Genomic DNA, 27394 nt, shown 5'->3' on the forward strand with positions numbered 1-27394 from the left:
GATTTTGAATTAATTTAACTTGGCTGTTTGGATATGCAGCTTTGCATCTGTGTATGCTAATTTTTTTTGTACAAAACCCAAACCCAAGCCTTTTCACTTCTGAGGCTTTTAAAACTTACAGTGCGTTGATTTGCACATTATATAGTATATTCAAATTAAATATCTTGAAACATGGGACCAGGGTTATATTTAAGTGGTGAGTTTGTCTACAGGAGTTTATTAATAGTCTCTGTATTAGAAAGCTTTAACACTGAGTAGCTCAAACTGTATATTTAGAGGTTATTTTTGAGGAGGAGAGCTGTGTATGTGGGGATGTAAAGAATCTTGACACATTTGTCTTACAAGTTTTGTGGTGTTTTGAGCCATGTTCTCTGTGTTAAACTTCCTAAGAAGTTTAGGCTTGATACGAATAGTTCTTCTCTCGGGTCACTTGTTCTTAAACCTCTCCCCATGTGTGTAGGTAAATCTTCTGCAAAGAGAGTCAGACTCTGCAATAACATCTCACTTGCAATAACCATGTCTTTAGGGTGACAGTTTGGATTTTGACATTGAGGGTCAATTCCCTGATCTACCAAAGGCTTCCTTTTGGCTTTGGGCAGGTCAGAGACATTTCTGTAGTACATGAAATAAAATCTTAAGTAAAGGTGCAATATTGCAGAATTGAATGATCTTGAGTCTTAACAGCTTGAATTATCAGCAGGGATGATGATGCATATATGCAGATGAAGTGGTGTGGCTACTCTCAAAATGATTTCATTTTCTTGTTTTTAGAACAGGACTGAGCATATTCTGTTTATGTTGAAAAGTTCGGTAGCTTCAGTAAGAGAAGATCAGCCTCATACCTACATTCGATAGAGACCAGGTGTAAGGCATATTTTTGTCCCACTGTTGAGCCCACAAAGTAAAGCCCTTACTCAGCATTGTAGCTGCATCATGGAGTAGCCTAGTCCAAGCACAGAGGTTTCCTGTAGGGACAAAGAGGCTATGGAAAAGCGGGTGCTCTCTTGGGTGGCTTGGCAAACTTAAACTATGTCCCTTGCAGAGTTGATAATTTTTTGAACCAAGACATAGAGCCTCTGGCTACAGTGGAGAGAAACAGTATGAACTGAAGGAAATGTATAGGTAGTTTCAGAGCTGACAGTTTAAAGCTGTGGTGCATCTGGCTATTGAAATGGCGTCTGTGCAGGTCAGGTTTTACACTGTGTGGTGATTTTGTTTTTCTTAATGGCTTCTGCAAAACTATTTCACATATATAAATAGGTATGTTACAATAGTCTGGTGGAAGTGAAGTGGAATTTATCTGGTATATTGTGTGCTTGATAAAGTCCATGTTACTGTAGAAAGCAAGAGAGTACAAATTTTGTTGAAACTCATTCCTATTTTTGCAGTAGTGTACTTAGCTGGGGACATTGGCGCAGTGTTTCTTACTGTTCTCTCCCCATTTGTAGGAAGCAGAGTGGGTCATGGGGTGGCTCGTATTCTTGGGTCTATCAAAAAGTTCCCATAGGCTGAAAGAAGCAATGTAAGGCAGCCCTTGACAGGTGGTGACTGTGCAAACCACTCTTTATCACTTCTGTCAGACTGCTAAGAAGGTTCTTTTGTCATGCATCATGCAACATTGCTTCAATGCTGAGGGGTAGAAGCATGCTTTCTTCGTCTCCTGTCTCTGGTATTTCCAGATTAGACTGTAAGGTGAGGACAAAGCATTTCCTATTATTAACAAGCAACAACAGAACAAGCAGAGAAGGAAAAGCTTCAATTTAGCTAAATTAAGATCACATGACATTTTGCTGTTATGCTACCAGCCCTGCAGATGTTTCCTTTCTTTCCAGTTTAAGGATGTAGCTGTTAAGCGGGGAGGCTTTTGCTAATGAGCCTATAAGAAAACAAGGAAGCGCTCAATTTCTTAATGTTTTTCTGACTAAATTTAATACTATGAACTGTGTGTTTTTTATTGTAAATACTAAATGCAAGATATAAACAAAAACACATGATGAAAATAGTTTGCATTTCTGTCCTATAAAGTCCCTATACTTTTTACTGTGTTTCTTGGTGCTGTTGCTTGAAATTGGCTGTTACTCTGGAAGTATAAGGCATGATCTAAACTGAAGTGCACTTAGTTAGCTTTGAAAAGAACCTTGGTAAAGAAGTACAGTTTTTGGATGTGGACAAGCTACAAATCTATGTGTATATATGCACACACACAAAACATAGTATACTTTTTGTGTGTGCGTATAAGTGTATAAAAATATAATAGACATTTATATGGTAGATTAGGATCATTTTAATGAGTTGAAGTATGCTAAACTTGCTAGTATCTGGTGTTTAAAGGGAGATCTGATAAGTTAGTTTATACATCTAGATAATTTAGGGATTAGGTGCTAACTCTGGAGAAGTACTGTTTGAGCTGTGGTGGAACACAGACCTGATCATGCCAGACCTGATCTTGCTGTTGGTGAAGTTAAGAGCATAGTGCAAAAAGTCCAGGTATCAGAACAACTGTATAGGAAAACCAGAGCTTGCTCTGTGTAAAAAGCTATTTCAAGTCTAGCCAAGCTTAGTAGGTTGGGATTCTCCCTGCTTCAAAGTAGAAAATCTCTTTCTGGATCTCCCCTGGCCTAAGAAGCTCCATGCTCCTTTCATTCAAGCAAGTATGTCCAGCTAGGCTCAGCTTACAGAGCCAATTGGTGTCACTGCATTTAATCCAGAGCCAGGTAAACTGAACAATTCTCAGTTGAACAGACACATGGAAGCGACGTTTTTGAGATAATCCTTTTTCAGACTGTCACATGTCACTACATCATTGAGTAGTTTGACAGTGTAAAGCTAGTTATTTGTGTTGTGGTGGAGGAACTTGATTTCAAATCAAGAAGATGGAGGTTTTCAGGTATAGGCTTCCTCTAACCCTTTTTGCTTTTCTGTATTTGAGTTCGGGGTGAAAAATGCAATATAAATGTGTGAGCATTTTAAGGTGAGGGAGGAAAGTAAAGGTTGCTGTAATAGCCTTCAGCTTTGCTTTTCAGGTCTTGTGGAGTAGTGATGAGACTGACATGAGCACCAACTGCCATGCTTTACAAAGCAGCTTTTCATGAACAGTAGAGCACAGTAAGGAAAGTTTAAGCTGTGTGATAAGCTGCATGTGTGGAGGTTTTTGTTTATTTTCTGTGTGCGCCTTGACCTTTTTGAGAACTGAAATCCTTTATCTTGAAAATACTGTTTCTCCTTTTGAATGATTGTGTTTACTACAATAGTAATTATAAAAGTACACAGAAACACGTGTCCCTCTGTCCTTCTCCTTCCACCCCCAAGCCAGCTCGGTAGCCTGCGTGGTGCATGGCAGTAATGCATGTCTCCTTCCCTGCGCCTCCAAGCCATCTGCCGTGCTGGCACAGACACTTTGGTTTTGAAAGGTTGCAGATTTCCCACTTACTTCATACATTTGGAGTAGTCCTGTATTGTTTTGCTAAGCCTTTCTCCTTACCTGGGCTTGGTTTGAGGACATAATTTATATAGTTTATTGAATCGGGTTATTCATTTCTGAGATTCATTTCAAAGTCTGCGTTGGTGTCCTCAACTGATCTCTTCTGCAGGCAGGCAACCACCACCTTCATTATTGAATTAAAAGAATATTCCAGGCGTGTATTCCATCTTGGTGGGATTCACACTCCTAAAAGAAAGTGGCAGGTTTGCTGCCAGGACCAGCTTCTAGCAAATATGTGAATTAACTTTGGTTAGTCCCCCAAAAAGGACCTGTTGCGGTCGCTACCTGGTCTTAATGCCATAACAGCACATTAAAATGATAAAAAGCGGGATCCTGTGAGGGAGACACGTAGACCTGTGGTCACTCCATTGAGTGACATTCACATCTTTATTGCCTTCCCCTTGCTCCAAAATGTCTGGGCTTGTTATGACTGTCAGCAAGACCCATTAGAGGGCTGAGTGAGGGAGAGGTGCTCACAGAGACCATCTCACTGCTGCTGGTGGCTCTCAGGGCCTGCCTGCACAACTAAGGTGAGCAGCAAACGTGAGAAATGGCATTGCCCATCCTTGCCCTTAGTCTTACGGCAATCACTAATAATTTATTTCTGGTTTCCTGTTGTTTGATATTGAAACCATTCATTGTAGTAACCTTTTCTCCATCTGGAGTCATAAAGGGTTTGGATCTTGTTCTGGAGAGCTACTGGAGTTCTTCAGTTTGTCTGCCTTTATTTTGCTTTCCAGTTACTGCATCTCCCTCAGCTGCAACTCAAGAGAAATGCTAGTGTTGGGGAGTCTCAGCAAATATCCTACACTTCATGTATGCATACCACCCGCCCTGTAAGAGATGAATGGGGCCCACTGGTGACTCTGAGAGCTGAGTTTTGGAGTTGGAGAAGTCTTCCTCTGGAGACTGATTTTTTTTTTCTCCGCCCCCCCTGCCTTCATGAAGAAAGAGCTGTGGCATGGAAGAAGGGCTGTGCCTCCCAATTCCAAAAGCAGACTGTCGTCTGCTGCTGGCAAGGGCCCTGACTGGACCAGTTTTATCTGTCCCTGTGCACGCCATCTACTGATCGTTGTATGTGTGAAGACTCATGCTCCATTTATCTCCACATCTCAGCTTTCTCTTGTGGTGAGAGTGGTTCTGCAGCTGTTTGATCTTTTGAGCTTTGAGGGCTTGTTTACATCTTCATTTCCAGTTTCAGGTGCTTCATGGCAAGGCAGCTGCCTCTTGATACCTACTGAAAACAGGTTCAGCAGTTACTAGCATTGGGCAACCAAGTCCTTCCTGCAGATTTCTTAAATATGTAGCACTGAAGCGAACAGGATGTAGAGAGATACCTTCTCTCTTGTGCTCTGAGGGTCTTGCTATCAGTCAGTAGGTCCAGCACAGTCTGTTGGGTACGATCCGTTTCCCTGTGGCCTGTTCTGCAAAAGAATGGAGGATGATGTTCTGAGGGGTAGGAAACACTTTCCTCTTCTGTGCTTCAGTACATCTCCGTGTCTCAAACTGCCTGATTCTTCTGTTCAGGGTATGCTCTTACAGTGTCACTCTGTAGATAAAGGCTCGTTGATCCTGAACTACTTTCACTCCAATCTGCTACGTTGTGGTCATGTCTAGTTTTAGTGAAGTGCTGTTAGTAAAAAGTACATGTCAGCACATAGTAAATGTCAGCAATTACATAAATATATTGTATATACTGTTGTGTTGTATATATTGTACTGTGAATTTGTATTGCACGTAAGTTGTATATTGAGAGTTGAACTCATTATTGGATAGAGGGAAGCTTCCATTTTTTAACATTATAGTGATTTATTTCTACTTAGCAAAGTTCAGTTTGATGCACAAACAGCTGGTGATTAAACTTATGCATGCCCAAGTAAGGTTTGTATTTCTAAAAGGTAGACAAGAAAAAAGACATACTTTTTGATTAAATTAGAAATCACAGGAATGCTTAATGGCAGGGTTTGAACATGGTAAGAATTTAGTTTTAGAGCAGAGTATGTACGTAAGAGTGTAAGAGATTACATAGGCGAACTCTCAAAGCAAAATTAGTTTTTGAAAAAGTAGTATTTAAGGCAGAGGTTTTGCATACAGACATCTTTACAGCCTCAAGGCTGTATAACTTCTTATGGGGAGGGAGAGAGAGTGCAAGAAAGAAAAGTCCTGTGGAGCTGCTAGAGCATGTAGCAGCTAATTCACTTTTATTATATATCTGCCCTAAGCTTAAATCTATACGTAAATTAAACAGTAATTAGTAGTTATATATTTGTTTTAACCTTGTTGCTTGTTTAGTGTGAAGGGTGGCTGTGGGGTAGCATGCAAAAATAAATGCTCCAGTTTGACACTCAGAATACTGAAATGTTTGGGATGATATGTTAATAAACTATACAGGCTAACTTTGGTGTTAGTAAAGAAGAGGCAACTTCTTTAAGTGACTGGTATTATGCATGGACTGCTGCAGATACCTTTGGAATTTAGCTTAAAGTTTCTTAACAAGTCTAGTTGTGTAGCTGTTAAATATTTAATTGATGTTTTTCTCGGGTTTTTTGCCTCTCTTCCTTTTTGCAAATTCTAGATGTCTTTTTTTATGGTGTCAGCTAGTATCCAAGATCCTACATCTAGGATTTTTATGGGTTTCCGTTTATCCCAACAATTTGGCAGACTGATTTCTGACCATCAGCGTGGGTTTAGAGATACTGATGGTTACACCTTGTAGCTTGCGAGGACAGAAAATGATGGAAGACTTCTTTAAGGGAAGGACACTGTCAGTATGTATACTGCCAGGTTATACTTCCTGCCTGAATTTCTGACCTCCCCAACATCCTTTCTACCTGTTTAGGGGAAGGCTACAGGATTTTGTTGAGCATAAAAGTCAGTCAGAAGTTTGGACAAGTGGGTATTTGACATGGAGGCCTAAAATTATGTAGGTTTTGAGTTTTCTGCATTCCAGTTTTCCTGCTGGTCTCTTTGCAGGGATTTTTTTCAGTGAGAGATGAACATGTTGCTGAGGCTGAAAGTGATGGAATTAATTTGTTTGTTTTGAAGACAAAGCTGTGTCCTGGATACCTGGAGGATGGATTTGCTTAAGGTGTCACCTTTGTGTCAGTAATTATTTTTCTTCAACTGGGAATGACTTCCTTCTGTATAAGATACTATTTGTACATTCCAGTCTGGTTTAAGGATGTTAGAAACATCTTATCTCACCACAGCTTGAGACTGTTTCAGTATGCGATCATTGTATTAGTCTTTATAAATGTGACCCATCTCCCTTGAAATCTTTGGTTTATGAGCTTGAGGTAAACTGAAAGGAAAAGACTCATTCTGCACCTTGTGTGCATGTTCCTGCTTTTGAGGGGCTACTGAGATAAAACATTGCTTGGCTTTCTCTGGGTGCTGGATATACCTCCCTATACTGCAAATGAGGATGGAGATAACGCATTTCAAAGAAAAGTTGTATAACCTATTCTTTGGCTGTCTTAAATGTCTGTTTTTCTCAGATCTTTCTTAGAGGAAGTGTTTCATGTTTTAAGAACACAGAGGAGCTGTCTGTTTTGGAGGGTTTGTGGTTGTTTTCTATCACATTGGAGGACTAGGGAACCAGGAGTTCTCCAACGCATTGAACTTCTACTGTGTACAAGTTCACTTATGTGCAGGAGTCCAGTCTGACCATAGGAGAAAATGATAAGGGTCGAGGGGACATGTTGTCCTCTAGGCATGATACATTTCTTTGCTTCATCATTTCTGATCAGATAGGTGTGCCAAAAAAAGTAGAAGTATTTTTGAGGGATATATTTATTATTGCTTCATTTGACTTTTTGTCAGCTTCGAGCAAAGCAATTTGAAGTTCTCTGTATGGTTGATATTTAAAAGGGTCACTGGTTTATTATAACTTTATTTAAAAATCACCAGTGGAAGAACCTAATTATTAAAGAAACGAAGGCTGACTTGCAGTGAAACCTGTTGTCATTCTGTGGGTAACATTTTCTTGCCCATATAGACAGGTTTTTTCTCCCATTCTGTAGCCTTAGCCAGAAAAGGCCTTTTTTTGTGTGTGTTACCTTTTTTTAAGGACCTTATACTTTGTCACATAAAATAAGATCAAACTGTTCTAGAAAAGCCTTTTTTCTCTGAAACTGCAGATTTAACAGGGCAGTTAGCTAAGTCATAGCTACTTAGGTACATAAACCAGGGAAAATAAATGATCTGATACAAGAAATATCACTGTTTTCAAGCAGGCCTAGCATTTATTATAGCATTTGGAATATTCTGTCTCAGGATGACTTTAGGGATTAATAACTATGTTTAAAATCTGTTTTGCTGTGGCTTATGTCAGTAGTGACTAAAAAATAATAATTAGTCTAAATAATAAGACTAAAAAAAATAATTCAATACTGTTGAATCACTAAAATAAGGTGACATCAGCCCATTTTTTGTTCAGCATATATCCATCTAGCTGAATTGCTGTTTCAGGTATCACATGTCTTGATAGACTAGCTAAAAGTGGAACATTGCTAAATGCAGCTGAAGCAGACACTGCTTAGCACAGGCTGTCTCCATGCTCTTATTGAGGTATTGATAGCGAAGACCCCAGGTTGGTCTGGTGGGTTTTTTTTCTTTTCCCTTTATTTTTTTCTTTTCCCTTCCCCCCCTTTTTCCCTCTTTTTCTTTTTTCCTTTTTCCCCCCTTTTCCCCCCTTTTTCTTTTTTCCATTTTTTCCCCCCTCCTTTTTCTTTTTTAAATACAGACCGAGGCTCCAGAAAATGTAGTTTGGGTAATGCTCACACTTACAATGAGACTTTTATTTGCATAATTTATTTGTGAAGTGTTCTATGTGGTAAAAAAAACCAAACAAAAAAAGTTTAAAAAGCACTGTAGAGCCAATGTGGATGTTAGTCCTAAGTGTTTTTAGAAATAATTTTGAACTAGCATACTGAACACAAAGATGAAATACAGATTAAAATTGATTAATCACACCAACTTTAAAATGGCTTGAATTATCTTTTTCAAGGATCGATAGTGCAATGTATCATTTTTTAATGTTCACTGTTATTCATCTACGAAGATAGTATTCAGAAGCCAAAGTATGCCTTTTTAACTGGTTAGATAGTCAAGAAGACAAGTCTTTATTGATAGCTTGTATTGCGATTACCTATGACTGTCACTTGAGGATTTTTTTAGCATGCTCAATATAGGTCTGTCTGTAAACTGTTCAGAAGCTTGGGGCTTTGGAGAGCATGGAAGTTGGGTGTGTTTACCTTTTTTACTTTTTTAGACTGATATAATGGGAAATTATTGATTTGAGATTTAATTGGAAATAGTATCATTTACAAACATGGGTGCTATTTACTGATTTTACATAATTCTGTTATTGTGTGTTAAGCTCACAGTGATTCATGTAGTTCTTTAAGGTGACATCTGATTTTTCATGGATGCTTTCATTGCTCAGAAAAAAGGGTTAAATACAACATTAAAAACAAAGTATGCATTTTACAATGCACTTAAGCATCTGTTGTATGTCCTTGTAATTGCATGTAACAGGAAATGATGCTTTCAGATACTTTTCAGAAACCTGGTATGAAGAAATCCTGAGGGAAATGATGCTTGAATCTTTTTTTAGTAGCCTGGGATTCTTCAGTCCTTGAATCTGATTGCGTGCATTCTGACTTCGATTTCGAGCATTGAATCCATAGAGAAACAAACATACAGATCTTCAGCAGGGAACATGGCCAAATAATCTTTGGTTTGTTAGATTTTATATGAAATTAAAATAAAATAAAGCATTTTTCATTTTCTTGAAATGCAAATGAGTGTACCCTAAAGACAAATGACCTTAAGGATATGAGATATTTATGTATTTGTAACTTGATTACTATCATTTTTGGCTCACAAGGAGAACCATGTAGGAACTCTGCCTTCAGTAACATATTCTTGCCTATTCTAAACATCATCTGTTTCTTGCTTGCTGTCTTGCATCCTTGTTTTGTTTGTGTTTTTGAAACTTTTCTTGTTCCTTTTTAAAGCCTTCTCTGGCAAGGGATTTTCTGGTGGGTGTGATGTAGTTGTACATGTCACAGGGTGACTCAACAGATGTTGGCTCTCTTTTCTTTATAATTCAGATTCTTGTTCGTAGCGGTGGCTGAAAGTTGCTATTACTGAACATGTCTCACATTTATTATTGATACTGGCTTTTTCTGTTGCCCTGTTGGCAGACCTCGCAGGGAGTCCAAGGATGGCATGAAGATAACCTTCCACTTCTGGCAGGCTCTTTCAAGAAATAATGATTTGACTAGGGAGTACTGCTGTTTATGAATAGCTGTTAGCATTCGTGGAAGTTGCTGGACTAAAATTTTACATGAAATTACAAGGAAACTAGAGGTTCTCTTCTCACTGCAATCAAATGTTGTATCTCCCATTTCTCAGACCTGGTGAAGTTCTCTGTATGGCTGTCTGTTGAACTCAGGTTATAGTATTTCTAAATGTAAACCTCAGTGATCGGTGGTTATACATACTAAAATTCCCTTTAGGCTAATTAGAGAGGTTTTTGTCAGAAAAAAGATGCAAGTATATTGTAGATTTCTGTTTTTCAGTACTACATTTAAGCTTACTGTTTACATGTCCACAATGATAGGTATTTGCTTATTAAACTTTTTTGACCTTGTGCGATACCTGCAGTTGTTACGATTGTGCAAAACTTCTGCATCAAGCGTTGCCTATGAAAATTTGAGAGGAGAAACAAAAGATTGCAGAAGAATGTTAAATAGATGGATTGCTGCCCGTCACTTAATGGAAGAAATCACTGTCACTTTTTAGAAGCCAGTGAATTGGGGTTTTTTTCTTTTTATTAGGAGCTATTTCTTTTGCCAATTTACTAGGAATCAAAATGTTCTTACTGGCTCTGATTTCTGCTCATGTCATGAGATTGAAAGGGACATTTATTTGTGCAGAACTGAAAAAAAATGCTGTCATGTTCAGAAGCTGAACAGATTGGTGGGGAACACCTCAAAAACAAACCCCATCCTTAGGCTAAAGGATTACTAACTTGATCTTTGCATTGCTTGAACTTTAAACTAACGCCACTCACCTTGGCAGTTCCACAGTCCTCGCTAATTTTTCACTCATTAGTCATCTAATTGCACAGTCTTTTTGGTTTCACACGAACACTTTAAAATGTGAATGAAGATGATAGATGAGGACAGACTAGGCTGAGATTGAGTCCTTGATATTTATTATTGTTCTTTCCAAAATTTGCTGATAATCCTTGCAGGCTTTTCAGAGGAGCGGAGTCCTGCCAGGCTGCTCTGGATTCTCCTGTGTTTTCTGGTTCCAGAAGTGGCCCCATTTCTTGTCTTGGCTGTAGCACCAAGATCCTTCTCCATTTGTTTTTCCTTGCTGAAGAAAAGGGTTTTTGGAGGTAGGGAGGCTGGCTTTTGAAGCACTGGCTGGTATTTCCTTGTCCTTCCTGTTGGATGTACCAAGATGTAGGTTTCCAAAGACGGAACTGTAGCATCTGTGTAGAAATGCATCGTGTTTTACATACCTGAATGCAGAATGTTTTTCTGGTGGGTTAACTATTTCACCAAGCAGCTGCAACATTTTCCTTACAGTAATACATGTTGCTGTCATTGTGGTTAGAGTGGAAATGCTTTGTCTTCCTTGTAGATGTTGACTGGAGTTGGCTGGGCCCACCTTGCCGATAAGCACTGCAGTTTGAGACCCCAGCTGTAAGGCTGAATCAAAAGGGATTATTTTGGAGCAGTCCAGGAGGAAAACCAAGCAGTAAATTCTGACACGTATCAGCCAGTTGCTGAGCCACAGCAGCAGAGCTACAGAAGGACAAGAAGACTATTATTTCTGTTTGAATACCCTTTGAATAGGCTATAGGCTCTGGTATCTAAATTTATTTCACGCATCGTTGAACTAGAATATTTAGAGGAGGGTCATAGGGTTTTGCATGCTTTCTTTGTATGTCTTCTGCCTTTGATTTGAAATGTGTGGTGTGGCACTCATTTTGAAAATTGAAATGGAAGATTTCATATAAGGCTGAGAAGACAAATATTTTTATGATAATGTTTCTTAAGTCATAGGCATATAAAATTACCCTTAAGAAAAAAACAAGATGTCTTATTTCTGCATGAGAGGAGGGATTGCAGTAGGACTGTAAAAGGAAACTAGACTTTTTTACTTGTGTGTTTGGAATTTGCATACTGAAGTGTTCAGAAAAGTAGCTAAGGGTGGAAAAAACAAAGGTTAAGTCAAAGATATGACTAGAGGAAAAGTGTGTCTTGCTGAAGAAGCCTAACCAATTGCATATATTCTTCAATTCTGTTTTACTTGTTTTAAGTGAGGAGATACTAGTTGAGAAAACCATGCCTGCATTATAAGTGAGGAAAAGCAGAGTTTGTTTTGTACGTATGTGTGAGATATGTGTACCCAGAAAATGGGGTCCCAGAAGACACGTTTGTATGTAAAGTAGAAAGCAAATAAAACATGCAAGCTGTACACATTTTTTGCAGTTCATTTGAGCCTTTCACTGTTGTATGTTGACTGTCTTAATACCTAACTTCATTTAAAAGTGATTCTGTACGTGATATGACCAGAGGTGTAATGCTGTAAGGGATGCTGCTTTACAATACACGTTTCTTTTGAAAAATATTAGTGATCATCAAGTTATTTTGGTTATGGGGGAAGAAATTATATTTTTAAGTGCACAGTAATTTTTGTTTGGTTGGTTTTTTTCATTGTGGTTTTTTTTTTTTTTTAATTATCCAAATTATGACTTCTGTGTGTGTTTTTTTTTATTTTAGGCATCAAAAAATAAAGATGGAAAAGAGCAGAGTGAAGCTGTATCACCATCGGAGGAAGAAGAAACTTTTTCTTGGCCTGGTCCTAAAACTGTCGTGCTAAGGAGGACATCTCAGGGTTTTGGCTTCACCTTAAGACACTTCATAGTTTACCCTCCAGAATCTGCAGTTCAGTTTTCTTTTAAAGTAAGTTAAATTAATAGTGAAGCACTTATAGCTTTATTATACTTTTTAGGGTAAAAAAAATCCATCTTGCTTGAAAGTAAATGTATGTATAGATCTGTCTTACACAGATGAAAGATCCCTTGTGTGTAAGGTGGGTGGGCTCACTTACTGCATCGTTTGATAACTGTGCACTGATTTGTTCCGAGAAAATGGAATTGACTGGGTATGAGCTCACCCGAGTCAAAAATATTTCTTACCATGGGTAAGACCAGTGGTTATTGCAGAATATGGAAATATTTCTCTGTACAGACTTTTTTTACCCAAAGCCAGTGTGATGAGTCTGTACACCTTTTAAAGTGTAGACTTCAAGGGTGGAAAGCTTGGGTTTTTTCTTTGTTGTTGTTGTTGTGGGTTTTTTTGTGGTGTCATGTCATCCCTGTGTCCGTCCTGTCCCCTGTCGTGTTGTGTCGTGTGTCCCATCCCGTCCCCCTCCCCCCCAAATTGAAATTTTTCGTATGAAGAAATAGCCTGGAAAAACATTAGTTTACCATAGTTTCTAACTGAGTATCCTGAAACTGATGTACTTTAGAAAGACGGGTTGTGTTTCTATATTACGTTCTTTTTGCTGAAAAGAGCCACAATCTGCAATTCCCCGTTAGTCAAGAGACAAATATATACAAAATATACAGGCCTACATTAAAGGACAACTTTCTTAAATAAAAAACTGTAAAATATTTTAAGCTAAAACAAGTAGTTCTAAATGTTAAGTAGCTAACTGGTTTGCATTGCTCAAAGGGTGTATGTGTTCTCCTATGAGACTGAACCTTTTGAAAGCTGCTGTAGTACCTGATGTTGAGAAAAAGTCCATTTAATAGTGATAGAAATTCGAATATTGAGAGAGGGCTTTTCCTAGTGAGTTCAAATAACATTGCTCATTTTAAAGCCATCAAGTATGCAATTTCTCATAATCCATGCCACCTATCATTTTTGCTTTTGCTTTTCCAGTTAAGCAGAAGAATAGATTCTTATCAAGATGGGGAATGGGTGTTGAAGCTTCATGCTCTTTCCAGATAGCTAATTGACTGGTGTGTCTGCAGGATTCTTTTCGTTAAAGTTGGTTTTTTTGCATGTCCTAGGTGGCTATAAGATTTCTTCTGAAGTAGAAAAAGCTTTGCAGGATAAGGTTGGCACACTTTTCTGGTTAACTTCAGCTATTCAGCCTGCAGTTGAGCGCCCAAATTTTTTCCCCTTGACAAGGAGTCACTGAAGCTAACTGGAAGCGACACTGTTAGCAGTATCAGGTGATCCTAACATTTCTGTCCTTCAGCACAGGTTATAGAGAGTCAGCCAAGAGCAATATCTGGTTGAATTCCAATGTGAAACAGAGGAAGGAGGGTGGGGAAGCCTTAGCTGAGCAGAACAAATTATGTGCACTTGTTAGCATCTCCCAACAATCCCTATTCACGTTGAGGGTGAAAATATAAACAGCATGAGCAGGATGAATCTCCTTAACTAAGAAGTGACTGGATAGGTTTCTTCGTGGATGTATCACTAAATCTCTCTGAGGAGGACGATATTTTTTTCGCATGGAGAAGGAGATAGGCACAAGGAAGGGGAAGTAATAAAAAAAAAGAAAAAAAGAAACGTCAGCCCTTCCCCTCTCATTCGCATCTAATGGTTTCTGAGACGCCCAAGTAGTACATAGTGAGCCTGATACCTGTAAATCTCGAGACGCATCCTGAAGTTCTACCTCCCTCTTTTTCTGCAAGAGAGCTCTTAGCACCTTTTTTTTTCTCTGTTTCTTCTCTGATATGTCAGAATCTGGTTAATTCATTCCCATTTCTGTCTGTTTTTTGAAAAGGAAATAATGAGATTGTTGGATAGTTGAATACCTTTATTCAGGGATTCAGTTACATCTAAATATGATAAGGTTCATTTGGACAGAGCCCTAGTTAATACTTCTGTAAATTAACCTGAACTGTTATATTCTCTTTTCTTGCTTTTAATGTCCATGAGGTAGTCGGGGGAAAAAAAGAACAGATCTTCAACATTATTACTCCTGGGTCTTCAGAAGGTGGCTTTTATAGAAGTCTATGTACCTAAGTTATGGTACTAAAGAATGAAATTCACCTGTTGTCAGCCTGATCCTAATATGAGGCAGATCTGATTTCTCTGCCGTTCTTAGTTGACCAAAGATCATATTGGTTACCACCTAATTACAGTCTCTGTCATTGATTCTGAGCTCAAGTATCATTCCTCTCTCTTTCCTCATTGATCAAAATTGTAAGGGCCTCAGAAGGTGGAGATGTTTTGTTTTGCACACCTTAGAGGTAGTATAATAATGGTAACTATGATTTGGTTTTCTGACTGTCTTAAATCTTGTAGTAGCCTTGTCCCTTCTTCACACCTGAGAATGCGTGCAGTTAGCTCTGATGTAAGATAGAGGTTACAGCTGGAAGTTAAAGATGCCATTGACATAACAGCTGGAGTTACTCAATCCTCTACTAGCTTCTCAGAGCCACAATCCTTTTGTTATCACAAGTGTCAACCCGATACTGTCACTTTCCCTCTAGATCAGTGCAGAGGTCTTTTTTTTTTTTTTTTTTTTACCCCAGGGAAGGCTTTGCATTCTAGCTCCTCTGATTGCTTTTCAAGGTAGGCAAGCAGCCTCTTGCAAGAGATTGCTTGCCTACTTAGAGATTTCGAGATCTCTTAAGTCTTACTCCAAGTCAACATAAACCGGTAGAGATGCAGTAAAGAGAGAAAAACATCTAAAAGAGGTTTCCTTCAATCAGTCTTTCCACATTCTTTGTGGATTTTTTTTTTAATACCCAGTTTTGCTTCCAATTCAGAAATATCTGGTGAAAATTTCCCATTAGAAGTTCTGCTCCTGTAGCTTGCAGTTTTTGTGGGTCTGAAAAGCTGTTGACGGGTCAGGTGGAATTCTCTGGGGAGAAGAGGACGAGGGCTCCTCACATGGAGGGAACAGTGGGCATCTCTAGGACAGAGCATAACGCCCCTAGACTGCAGGGTGTGGTAAAGGTCACACCACAGGTGGATATTCCATGGGAATGGGAAGAAAAGCTTCCTGCAGGCCAGAGAAGGCTGCAACTTGGAAAGCTGCTGAGGTGGATTTCCTTGGAAGCAAAGAACTCTATCCCAAAGGATGTATTGTGTGTAGAAGAGTGGGTGTTATGTTATAAAAATCTTTAATAATCTGTTCTCTGCGTAGGTGCATTTGAGGTGTGGGGTTTTTATTTAAGTTTTAAGAAGTTCAGTGTTCTAGTTGTTAGCCTAATAAAACCTATGTTCAGTTGAAAAGCCTTTTTTTTTAGTTGTCTTGGGGAGCTTGCTACAAAGACGTCTAGGCAGATCTACCTCAAAGCTCTGGCTGACTAGGAGTCCCAAAACACACTTGTCTTAATATATTAACACCTAATAGTACCTGCCTTGAGTTATCTTTAGGTCTTCGGGTGATTTTTTTTTTTTTTTTTTTTTGGTAACATCTTCCCTTAATATTTCACAGACTGGAGGCACGCCTTACCTTTGCTGTTCAATAAGCAGAGAGCTGTGAGGCTTCTCCTCCTGTTATTCAGAAGTGCAGAGCACCAGTTTAACAGAATGAGGGTCACTTTTGTGCATAAGCAAAGTCCAGCTTACTGTCAAGCACATGAAATTCTAGCTATCTGGTCCATCTCATGGATGTCTCTAAATGTTGTGGAACTTCAACAAGGGTTTCTTTTGTTTCAGTGCTGATCAGAAAAACCCAACAGTGCTAAACTTTCATTTTCTTTTTAATGATGCTACTGACTTTTTCTGAAAAGAAAGAACTTTTCAAAACCTGAGTAAAATAGGTGGAGTCCTGTTAACCAAGAGACTTAGGGTTTGTTGAGGGTAAACTCTAGTTGCAGGTATTTCTAGCCTTATGTGTACAAAGCTGATATCTGCCTTTCATAGACTTCCAGTGCCATCAATGTGAAACTACAATTCCTGGTGAGATAGCTAGACCAGTGCTCTAACTGGCACTGTGGACCACCTGAGTTAGGTGTGTAACACCTGAATAAGCAGGGTGAGTTGCAAGAATAAAACTTGATACTGAAGTGACCTGCATAACTGTGTATGAGGGGCATCCATAAAGTTCTGTTTTCTCTGTTTACATCTGACTAGAAAACAGGCCTTACTTGCTGTCGTTGAAATGATTGAACATGATTGGTTATAATTAATTCAGGGAAGTATCTCTGCATATTTTAATATGGAATACTGGTATGTTATATTTAATTGATTTATATTTGTATTATTTTATATGTTATATTTAATTTATTTCATTTAACATTCAGTGTGTATATAGTACTGCAGGTCTAGGTCAAATTCAGGATATTGTGCTAAGTTCTAGTATCTTTTCATGGCTCCTGCACAAAATGGCTAATTAACAAATCAAGGGACTCTTTCTCATTGTAATTGTTACTAATTAACTAATTTATAAACATGATAGAGAAAAGTTATGGAAGAAAGTGTTGTTTGGTAGGTTTGCTGGGAGGGACAGCCCTGTGTGAAGGATGGTATGAAAGATGATCTTGGAACCTGAGATTGTGGTTTAACACATTTCATTTTGGCAAAAATATTTGGCTGTGCTTGTGTGGGGCCACACACCAAACTGGGAATAGCTGCATGTTCAGGAATAACCCATTATGTATCCTTCTTGCTTCTGATACCTCCTTTCCCTTAAAGTGAATAGGGAGTGTGTGGAAGATTTCTTAATCTACCATTGCAAAAAGCCTATGTTAAATTATGCTTTTAATGTCAGATGTTTATTAGGATTTGTTAGTCAGCAACACACTTTTTTTTTTTTTTTGCATGTGAAGTTTGCTTTCCAGGTTCAATCAGTCTGAGAAACAAGTAAATGATAAAAGAAAACCTTCTCTTTAGGTATGGAAGCAGCACATACTAACATCTTGCAACGTGTACGAAGTAAACATAGGAAGGAAAGCTAATTCCAAAACATTTGCGTTATAAAGCATTCCATTTTTAAAGGCCTGAGCTCATTGGCTTGGTACCATGAAAAACTAATGTTTTGCAGCTGTCTTTTATAACAGAGCTTTGCCTACCCGGTGACAAACTGACAAAACCCACTGTGGTATTTCATAAATTATGGCAATTCTATATTAGCTAACTTTTCACTTCCATAATTTCTTTGTTTTATAACATCAAACCAGGTAGCCTCCCCTATGTGTGACGCACGTTTTCCAGACTACGAGCTCTAATATTCCAAGTCCTAAAGATGTTTTTTCACTTGACAGATTGGGTGGAAACTAGAGAAGTGCAGGTGTTAGCCTTGTCTAATTCTTCACTGTTGTCCTTTTGGGTGATTGTAGTTCGAAACCAACTGGCTGTTACAGGGTTTCAAGAAATAAAATGATAAATTTTAACAGTACTTGTCTACTAGTGTGGTATTTTTGCCAAAGTATAGAGCAGACAGGACTGTCCAGCTTAAGGGTATACTGTTTGCTGCTCTCAGAGTTCGGGTAGTAATTATAATTATTGTGGCTTTCTGAAAGTAGAATGAGTACCAGATCTCTGTTAACTCAGTGTTTTGGTTTTTGGAGGTTTCTTCTGTTGTTTTTTTTTTTCCTTCCTTGAGTTATCTTTCTGTAGTAACTTACAAACCTCCAGCAGAACTCTTGTATGTCTCAAAAGAAATGTATTGCACCTAGAAGAGACTTGTCTCATCCTCAGCATTATATAGTGTTCATATCCAGGTCTTGCTCCCTCTCTTTCTTTGAGTCTTCCTCTCTTGAGTAGTTTGCTCAGATCAGTGTGCAATTGCTTTGAAAATATTTAATATGAAAAAGATAGTGATTTGTCTTTAAATGTGCAAAAGACCTAGAAATGTGGAATTAATCCATTTAAAAGTAGGAGGGAATATACAGGTGAAAATTATTTGTGATCATCCCCTTGCTCCTTCTTTCCTTCAGGACAAAACTGTTTTAATTAGCTGGGTGAATTGTTAGAAATACTTCCTAAATAGTACATATTGGTCCAAGAAATTGTATTTAGGTTGAAATTTTATTACTCCATAAAGTTACAGTTCAGAAAGAAAGCACATATTTCCATATTTAAACAGTTGTGCTATTCAAATGGTAGAATATCGTAGAAGAGATTAGCCATCATCTTTCAAAAGGCTTTCATTCACATTAGAAGATTGATAAGAAAGTAACTTAAGTAATAATTTTCTATTTTAAGCATGCCATTCTCCCTCAGTACATTCCAGTTGTGTGACTTTTTTTAATTTTTTTTTTTTTAAGGACCGTCACTGATACCTGGTAGTTATGATTTGTATATATAGTGCAATGAGCAGAAGGAGAATCTTCGAGGTTGTTACTAAATAGTGTTTGGGGTAGATATTTTTCTCTAGGCAGTAGTACTGAAGGCAAAACAAATCGGGTATTTCAAATTTCAGGAAGCATATTCAGAGCTTACTTACAAAATATTTTGTATCTCTTGCATATTATTTAGCTTTGAATCCTTAGGTGATTAAAGTATAACCTCTCCTGCCTGGCTTTCAGGGTGGAAACATGCTTGTGACAACACACAGTACAGTATTAGGCTTCATGGCAGTATTTCAGGGGTTTTGGTACATTTGTTTTCAGATAATGCTGTTCATGTTGTTTCTGTGGGGATGTTTCATGGAACTGTGGCTTAGCTTTTTTTTTTTTTTTTTAAACAGATGTTACACTACATTCTCAGAATGAAAGCCTTAATTCTGTGAAGTTGAGTATTTGTGAAAAAGAACAAGATACCAGAATGCAGACTTAATCTTACAAGTTCATTTTAAGTCTTCATAGCTTATAGATGCCTATGCATTGTTTTTCCATTTATTGAATTTTTAATATGCACTCTTTCTTTTTCCTTAGGATGAAGAGAATGGGAATAGGCAAGGTATGTCTTGTTTTTATTCTTTCACAGATCCAATATGTTGAACTTTTCTCTTTGGCTGTGTAATACACTTCAGTAGCTACCTAAGAGTTTGAAATGTAAAATCACTTCAGTGTGACTATCATGCTCATTGAATTTCATGGCATTGGAGCAAAATAAAGAAAATATCTGTCTTTTAGCTTCACTTATTTAGTGTAGGTGTTGTGTGTGGCCACTAAGTTAATTAAAATATGTGCTGTATTGCTTCTGTGCTGTGTATATCATCTTGTCATGTATATGACAAGAAGACAAGAAACCAGCTGTGTTACCTTTTTAGTGCCAAAGTTTCACACTCTCTTAATTTGATCTGCATGTAAGACCCACAAGTATCTGTGCAAAGTACTAATATAAAGGGTTTGAGTCTCACGGGTATATTTGTATACATGCATTTAAAAAAAGTGCTGTACAGTGTGTCTAAGAGCAGCCAGTATGAAATTTGAATTTTGTTGCAACTTACTCTAATAAAAGCAACACGTAAGTATATAAACCTAGTGTTGGTAGTGATGGTAAAAATTATCTACAAAAGTGGTATACAACAGTTTTAAAAACAGAAGATTAAAAAAGGTTATTCCTGTTAGCTTCGTGATACTTTCTTCAGTATTTAATAGTACGGATCTAACTTATTTAATCAGTTTTGGTACTCTGTACATTTTAAGAGATCCATGAAACGTGCTTCAGTGATGTCAGATAAGATGTGTCAACAAAATTCTCACACTTGATTTAGGAGGGATGGAAAAACCACTTATTTCTAGGTTATGCCTGTTGGTTCTCCTCTGTTTTCATAGGTTTCTCCCTCTCACATTGCCTGTGTCTGCTCTCTTTCTTAATTCACCCAATTAACTTATTTTTCATTTAACTTATTTTTCATTAATTGGTGCTACATCTCAGTCCCACTTAATTTAAATTTCTCTTTGGTATTTAGCTATTTTCTTACCCACACTCCCCTTTTTGCTGATATCTTACTGTTTCCTTAGAAGGGTGAAAGATGTGTTGATTTAGGTAAGGAAATTGGGTTTTCAGGTTGAGAGCCTAGTCCCACTTTCTGTTTTTCCCAGTCTGTCATGATGGTAAAGTACTCGGAGGAGGTGGGATTAGCTGTGTTGCAAATGTAATGTGCAGGGCTTCAGTTTGTTCTTCATCTGGCAGTGCAGTACAACTTGTTGAGGACAGACCTGTTCAAAGGTGGGTACCTTTGCTCAGAGACAGCATAGGGTGAATGCTTGTTTTACTGGTGGGTTACAGTCTAGTTTACACTGTAGCAGGGAATGGTACCTGGTTTCAATGTATTTTTTAAAATCTCATTTAGTTGGAAGACAGAGAACATGTCTGAACTTTTGTTTCAGGTTTTTTGTGTAACTGATATATTAGAAGCATTCTGGGAAATACGAATTTACTTGAACTCTCTTGCTTTTCTCTTGGAAGCAGATGAATTCATCCATTTCATCCTCTTGGATGACTTGGCTGTCGTCACCTGCTTGTTAAACAGTGAAAAGTCAATCTCTTTCTATTCCTCATCACCCCCCATCCACCCCCCAAACTTGTGACCTCCTTTATCCAATTTGGCATACAAAAAGAAAAGGCACATTCCTTTAGGAAGGGAAAGGAGTCAATCCTTTGTGCCAAACCAGCATGGAAGATACCATTTGTGGTCTGGAGAAAGTAGTTCTGCAGTATTCCTCTTGTCATAGGGAGAACTGGATCAGCTAAAGATGTGAATGTGGGTCTGTTTATCTGAAATGTGATCTGAGATCTGTTTTTCGGTAGAGAAACAGTAGTAAACAGACATTTATTTGGTTGACTATGAGACCTGTGCAGGTGGCAGCAAGATTACTTTCTGGAAATTTTTGTGTAGCTACTTAAACTATGAATCATAGCTCAACTATTGCTTATTTATAGCAACGTAGTACATTATATGCCTTGAAATACAGATCAAAGGGCACAAAGTGCTCTGGGAAGATAACAGTATTCTCATTAGCAGGAGAGAAAGTTGGACTTGTGCTCCTCCTGGAAAGTGAAGAAGAGATGACAGTGAGGTGGAGGATGTAGGTGTCAGTAGAACTTAACCTGCCAGTTTTGTGTATTGTACCTTTAAAAAATAAAAAAATGGGACAAAGTGTGTAAGGCATTTTTTCCCCAGCATTTAGTGTGATCTTGGGAGGCAGGAGGGATGGAACGGTTTCTTATTTACACTGCTGCAAGTTGTTCCTGTTCCCAAATGAGATGATAGATAGCTCATGAGGAGAAAATCAGGAAAAGCGTATCTCACTTTTCATGTTCACAAACATCATGCTAATGGAGCAAAAGCAGGTATGCCAGAAATTCTGTGAAGGATTATCGCAAGGATTCTGAAAGTAATTAACGTTGGAAAATTAGGCCGAGCCGCTTTGGAGCGGCAAGAAGCTGGGTGTTTGGCTGCTGGCTGTGGGGGTCCCTTGCTGCTGAAGCACCAGTTGCTTCAACAGCTTGAGGAGGAGGGTGTTGCTGGGCAGGGCGCAGTGCGTTGTGTGTCGTGCAGAGGAGCCATCTAGTGGCAAATGTCATGTGTCTTCCTTCAGACTGAGTTGGAAAACTTACCTCTCTGAAGCTCGGTCTTAATTAACAATGAAAATATCTTAATGATAAACATTTTTCTTTTGAAGTCTGTAGATGATAATTCACTTAATTCACTTGAGCTTTCCTCTCTCAAAGACTAAGCCAAGGGGATTGAAGCTTTTCATTTTTGTGAAGCAGTGTGTGCCAGTGCAAAATTCTTTTTTCTTTTTGTATTGATTTTGAGTGAAGATTTCTAATTACCTGCACTTTCTGCTTTGCCCTCTTCACAGGTTAAACTTACCTTTAAAAGTTGAGATTTTTGTCAGGTTCAACACTTAGAAATTTGAGTAGGTGGGTGTAAAGGAAAGCATTTCTATTACTATTGCCTTTTATGGAAAGCACTTGAATTTTTTTTTTTTCAAAGGAGCTGAGTACCTAAGTCTAGAGGGCAGAAGATGAAAGCATGTGCCAGATTTGATGTTGTCATGGTTTAGCTTCAGTCAGCTAAGCACCACACAGTAGCTCGCTCACCCTCCCCCCACCCCCCGGGTGGGATGGGGGAGAGAATCGGAAGGGCAAAAGAAGGAAAACTTGTGGGTTGAGATGAGAACACTTTAATAATGGGGTGGGGAATTGTAATGAAAAGGAAAACAATAAGAGAGAGAGGAACAAAACCCAGGAAAAAACAAGTGATGCAACTGCTTGCCACCCTCTGACCGACACCCAGCCAGTGCCCAAGCAGCAATTGCTGCCCATCTGGCCAGCTCTCCCCAGTTTATATACTGAGCCTGACATCATATGGTATGGAATAGCCCTTTGACCAGTGTGGATCAACTATCTTGGCCGTGCCCCCTCCCAGCTTCTTGTCCACCTGGCAGGGCTTGAGAAGCTGAGAAGTCCTTGACTAGTGTAAGCACTACTTAGCAACAACTAAACCATCAGTGTGTTATCAACATTATTCTCATACTAAATCCAAAACACAGCACTATAGCAGCTACTAGGAAGGAAATTAACTCTATCCCAGCCGAAACCAGGACAGGTGTATTCTAACAGTGAAAGAAATATTTTTATATAGTTTTATGTTCTGGTATAGAATTTTAGTGCAACTTTTTTAGTATATAGTTCAGTCATGCTCCTGGCTTGCATTAATCTTGCTTTTGGTAAGCAGTAAGATTTCAAAGCATTTAGAATAAAAGGTAATACAAATTTGTCCAGGAGAGCTCTAAACTAAGAATGACACAGGAGGGAAATGGTGGCCAAGAAGCAAGTGAGGAAGTGGTGGCTCAGGCTGTCAAGCAAAGGGGTCAGGATGCTGTGGGCAGGAGACACCCCATGGTCAACAGTTGGGACAGAAAGGGACCACCTCAAGTGTATGCACATAAGTAAGGGAATGCCTGCCGGGCGGTATGATGGGCAGAGCTCTCATGCCTTTTTTTGAGGGCCTCTCTGAAGCCCCTGTGCACTCATGCATGCAGCATGGGGAACAAGAAGGAGGAATTGGAGGTTTGCATGCAGTTGCAGGGCTACAATCTCATTGGGGTCACACATACGTGGTGGAATAGCTCACAGGAGTGGGCTAGAGTGCTGCAGTGGATGGGTACAGGCACTTTGGGAAGGACAGGTTGGGAGAGCATGGAGGTCAAGTTGCCTTTTTTGTCAAGTTGTAAGAGAGCAGGAGGGATGCATGGAGCCCTGGCTTGGGATGCATGAGGAGCCAGCTTAGAGTTTATGGCCAGGATTTGCAGGCAGGCTCATGTTTTGGTGTGTGTCTGCTACAGACCGCCTGATCAGGGAGGAAGTAGATGAGGCTTTCTTCAGACAGCTGGTGAAAGCCTCATATGTGCAGGTCCTGGCCTTTATGGGGGACTTTAGCACCCTGTTATTTGCTGGAAGGACATCACAGCGTATTTACCCTAACTATTTTGTAGTTACTATTTGAAAGATTTCCGTTCTTTCCTACTTTTACTGGTCCAGGTTGTAACCTTAAGCTAAGCTATTAAAATGCTCTTCTAACAGGTGCACTTTATCAGAAGATGCAGATCTTTCTCAATGGATTCCTTGGTCACTGCCTGGAAACTTGTATCAGCTTCTGCTGTTTCCTTGAGAATTATTGTTATACTGACCAGCCTGTATTAACTTGGAGTATTTCTTTCATGTGTTTTGAGGATGGTACACCATCAGTATTCTTCCTGTTTTCTGGAGTTGCCCCATTTCAAAATTTTGTTTGAGGTATCTCACAGGCAGAAGTCTCCCAGGAGAGCATTGTAGGAATACTTGGAGACAAGCTGAAAAATACCTATACCTATTAAAAATAATAATGTTTTATATTTAAAACTTGCAGTGTCAACACGTGGTATGTGGTGCTGGAGAAAACCATCTCCATTGCCATGCTGTCTCCATGCCATTTCATTGTGCACTTAATATGGTGACTATGTTGTTGTCCTTCAAGGGCTCCTTGAAGCTGTAGTTGGCAAAATACAAGTTTAGTTACATATTAAATGGGTTGGTTGTTTCTTGTATCTTGTCCTAAAACATGTTTTTCTTCAAAAATGTTTGGCTTGTGAGTCATGATTAAAATGAACAGTGATAAGCATACAGAAACAGTCTGAAAGGAATTTCATCTTTCATATGAGAACTAAGGTATTTTATGTTTAATACAGTGCCTGGAAATCTAGTATCGTTATAATCCAGTATCATATGTTTTTAATATGATGTTCTTGCTTTCCTACTTTATCTCCTATTTCTATGTGGAACTATCTGTAGCAACTAGCAGCTTATCTTCCCATAAAAATGAAAGGTGAGTTAGGTGTATTGCTCAGTGTCTTTTTCTGTAGAGACCGAGTGTGTGCTTTCTAATGAGACTTTAGACATCTGTTTTCACTGAGATTTCTAGTTCACTAAATTGTGATCACCAGGCTATTTTTTTAATGTGCTGAACTATGGAGTAAAGTTTCTACCCTTCAGTTGTCTAAGCTGTATAATTCCAACTCGTTACCTGAGCTCCTTCAGCTCTGTGCAAGTCTGGTTTGATGTAGAGCCTTTGGGGGAAGGGTGGAAAAAATGCAGGAAAAGCTTTTTATTCCTTACTGCTGCTTACATAATGCCTTGAGTTTTTGATGTTTTATTTCTTTAAACAGACTGTTAATTTCTGTAATGTGATTTGTGTTCTCCCAGGATTTAATTTAATCCCATGTTTTCTAACATCATTGTCTATCAGCTCAGTCTGTTATGAAATAAACTAATTGTGCCTGTGATGATGGGAAGAAGGTAGATAAGGAACAAGAGAATGAATGTGAAAGCAAATATTTGGAAAGGTCATAGATTACTGGGATGATACAGTCTAAGGTATATGATAGTGGAATAGGGGTAAGAGACAAGAGGTATATAACGCTAATGCTTTAGGATAGTGCCACAGTAAATTGTCCTTTTCTGTGGATTTTTAATCCAACTTTATTTTTAACACTAAATGTTGAGAATGCTAAAAGAGGACCTGTTTAGTTTTCCCTGAGACCAGAGCCTGATGATTCCTTTTTCCCTTAAAGTACATCCACAATGTCCAGCAGAGTGGCCTTCCAACTTGTCACATGTATGTTTCTCAGTGACTCCTATTGAGTACAAGTCATCTTTGACTTTTAATAAAAATGCTAAGAGCTGCGTAAATGTAATTTCCATGGATTTAGGGGAGTCTGTAGGTTTACTACAACAGATATAAATTGAATGGCTCTATGCTTATCTAAGAACTAAAGTAGATCCTCTAGACTGTTTAATCATAGGTTAAGTTTTAAACTTGAAAAGGTTTCATTTTATATTTGAGAGAATTGAAAAAAATTGTTATAATATTGGCAAATAATGCAGTGGGAAAACAGTTTTGCAGAATTTGTATTTGAGTTGAAACTGTTACATGTTTTCCATAACAATTGCAGATTGTCACATGGTTTAAGAGAAGAGGAAGCAAAAGAAGAAATACCATCTTTGAGTTGCCTAATCAAAATGCCAGAGGTGCCTTGAGTATAACAGAATGTATTTTTCCTGTATTGGAGTTGAATACCAGGTGTTTCTCTACTAAATGACTCAACAGGGCTATTTTACTTGTTATCATCCTCTTTTAGAGGTTCATCCTTGGCACTGTATTTTGCTTAGTGTTTTTTAGTTGAGTTAATTTGTGCTTGACAGTGGGTGAAATAAGCTCTGTTGGGGCTGGGCTGGGACCTTTGGGCTCCTTTTCTGCAATGGATTGCTAGTGGAGAAATGCTTACTATGTATGAAATTCAGTTTGCAGATTATAAAATCCAGAATTGTCTTTAGTTGGACTCTCTCAGTTAAATGTAATCCTGACAGTTTTGTGATTTATATTTAATTAAGTGAAATCTCCATTAATAAATGTAAGTTCTGCTGTACTTTTAGCAACCTCTTTTTGAGTACCTTGGGAAAAGATTAGCTGGTTTTTGATTCAGCAGTCATTTAGAATCATTTGTCCCACTGTAGCTGTACATATTTCTCCTCCCTCTGCCTGAAAGGCGTCCCAGGAATTGGTGCCACTCGGCATTGTTGAACCAGCGGAGTGCAAATGCCTTGGATATCCAAAAGCATACTTGTAGATCTTGATGTTCAAGAGGAATGTTCCTCCTTCTTGAGTCGGAGAAAGATGTACATAAGAGCCTGTCTTAATTTAATAACTTGAGGTGTTTCACGGGGCTGGTGGTTCTTTAGTATAAAAATGAAAGTCACCCTTGCTATCTGCTAAACATAGGGCCAGGAGTAAAAATATTCTGCATAAGGTTAACAAAATTGTGTAGCCTTTATTCCGTTCCTGTGTTATGAGGATTTCTAAGCACAGTTCAGCTGCTCTGAGCAAAAGATGTTTTTTTTTCTTTCTTCCTCAGGAAGCAGGTAAATGGCATGTTTTTAAGCAGTGGATTCTTAGACTTTGTAAGAAAGTATGTATTGTACTGTGTCCTGAAACACTTGCAGGTTTGTGCTCTACAGGTCAAAAAGAAAGGAAGAGCTATGTCAGCAATAGCGCTTTGGTGTGGATTTTTTTGTTTTGTGTCTTCCCCCCTCCCCCTGATGTAAAGGTTCTTTGTCAGAGAGGTGCCCTTTGTGTAGTCTTTATGACTCAGACGTTTCTATCTGACTGTTTTATATTGGAAAGTTAATGACTACAGAGAAATGATGTGCTCGTTGCTATCTTGTAGCATGTTGGTAGATTTGATAATGTAACTTCTGCCATGTCATTTCATTTTCCAGATGAATCACAGAGCAGTATAGTAATACTGTCTGGTTTGTAGAGAGTAGCTTAAAAACTAACTCAAGGTTCCCACATTTGATATAATACTAGTTAATGTTCCTTGTAGCAGCTGTATTCCAAACTAGCATTTTAGGGGATTAAGCTAGAATTGGCACCTGGATAAAATTAATTTCTATGTCAAGTTTAGGGGAGTTA

General features: G+C 38.5%; 1 protein-coding gene across 2 annotated transcripts in view; it reads left to right on the forward strand.

Moving 5' to 3' along the window:
* Positions 1 to 27394, forward strand: part of ARHGAP21 (Rho GTPase activating protein 21) — a 125060-nt gene that overhangs the window by 39555 nt on the left and 58111 nt on the right. For both annotated transcript variants that reach the window (XM_075492649.1, XM_075492648.1), the window contains exons 2-3: positions 12286 to 12468; positions 19359 to 19383. Coding sequence is in view for 1 of the 2 variants with exons in the window: in XM_075492648.1 (XP_075348763.1) it covers positions 12286 to 12468; positions 19359 to 19383 (208 nt within the window). In the remaining variant the exon portion in view is untranslated. The remainder of the gene's footprint in view (positions 1 to 12285; positions 12469 to 19358; positions 19384 to 27394) is intronic.

This window comes from Mycteria americana, chromosome 2 (genome assembly GCF_035582795.1).
Source record: "Mycteria americana isolate JAX WOST 10 ecotype Jacksonville Zoo and Gardens chromosome 2, USCA_MyAme_1.0, whole genome shotgun sequence".
Classification (NCBI taxonomy): domain Eukaryota; kingdom Metazoa; phylum Chordata; class Aves; order Ciconiiformes; family Ciconiidae; genus Mycteria; species Mycteria americana.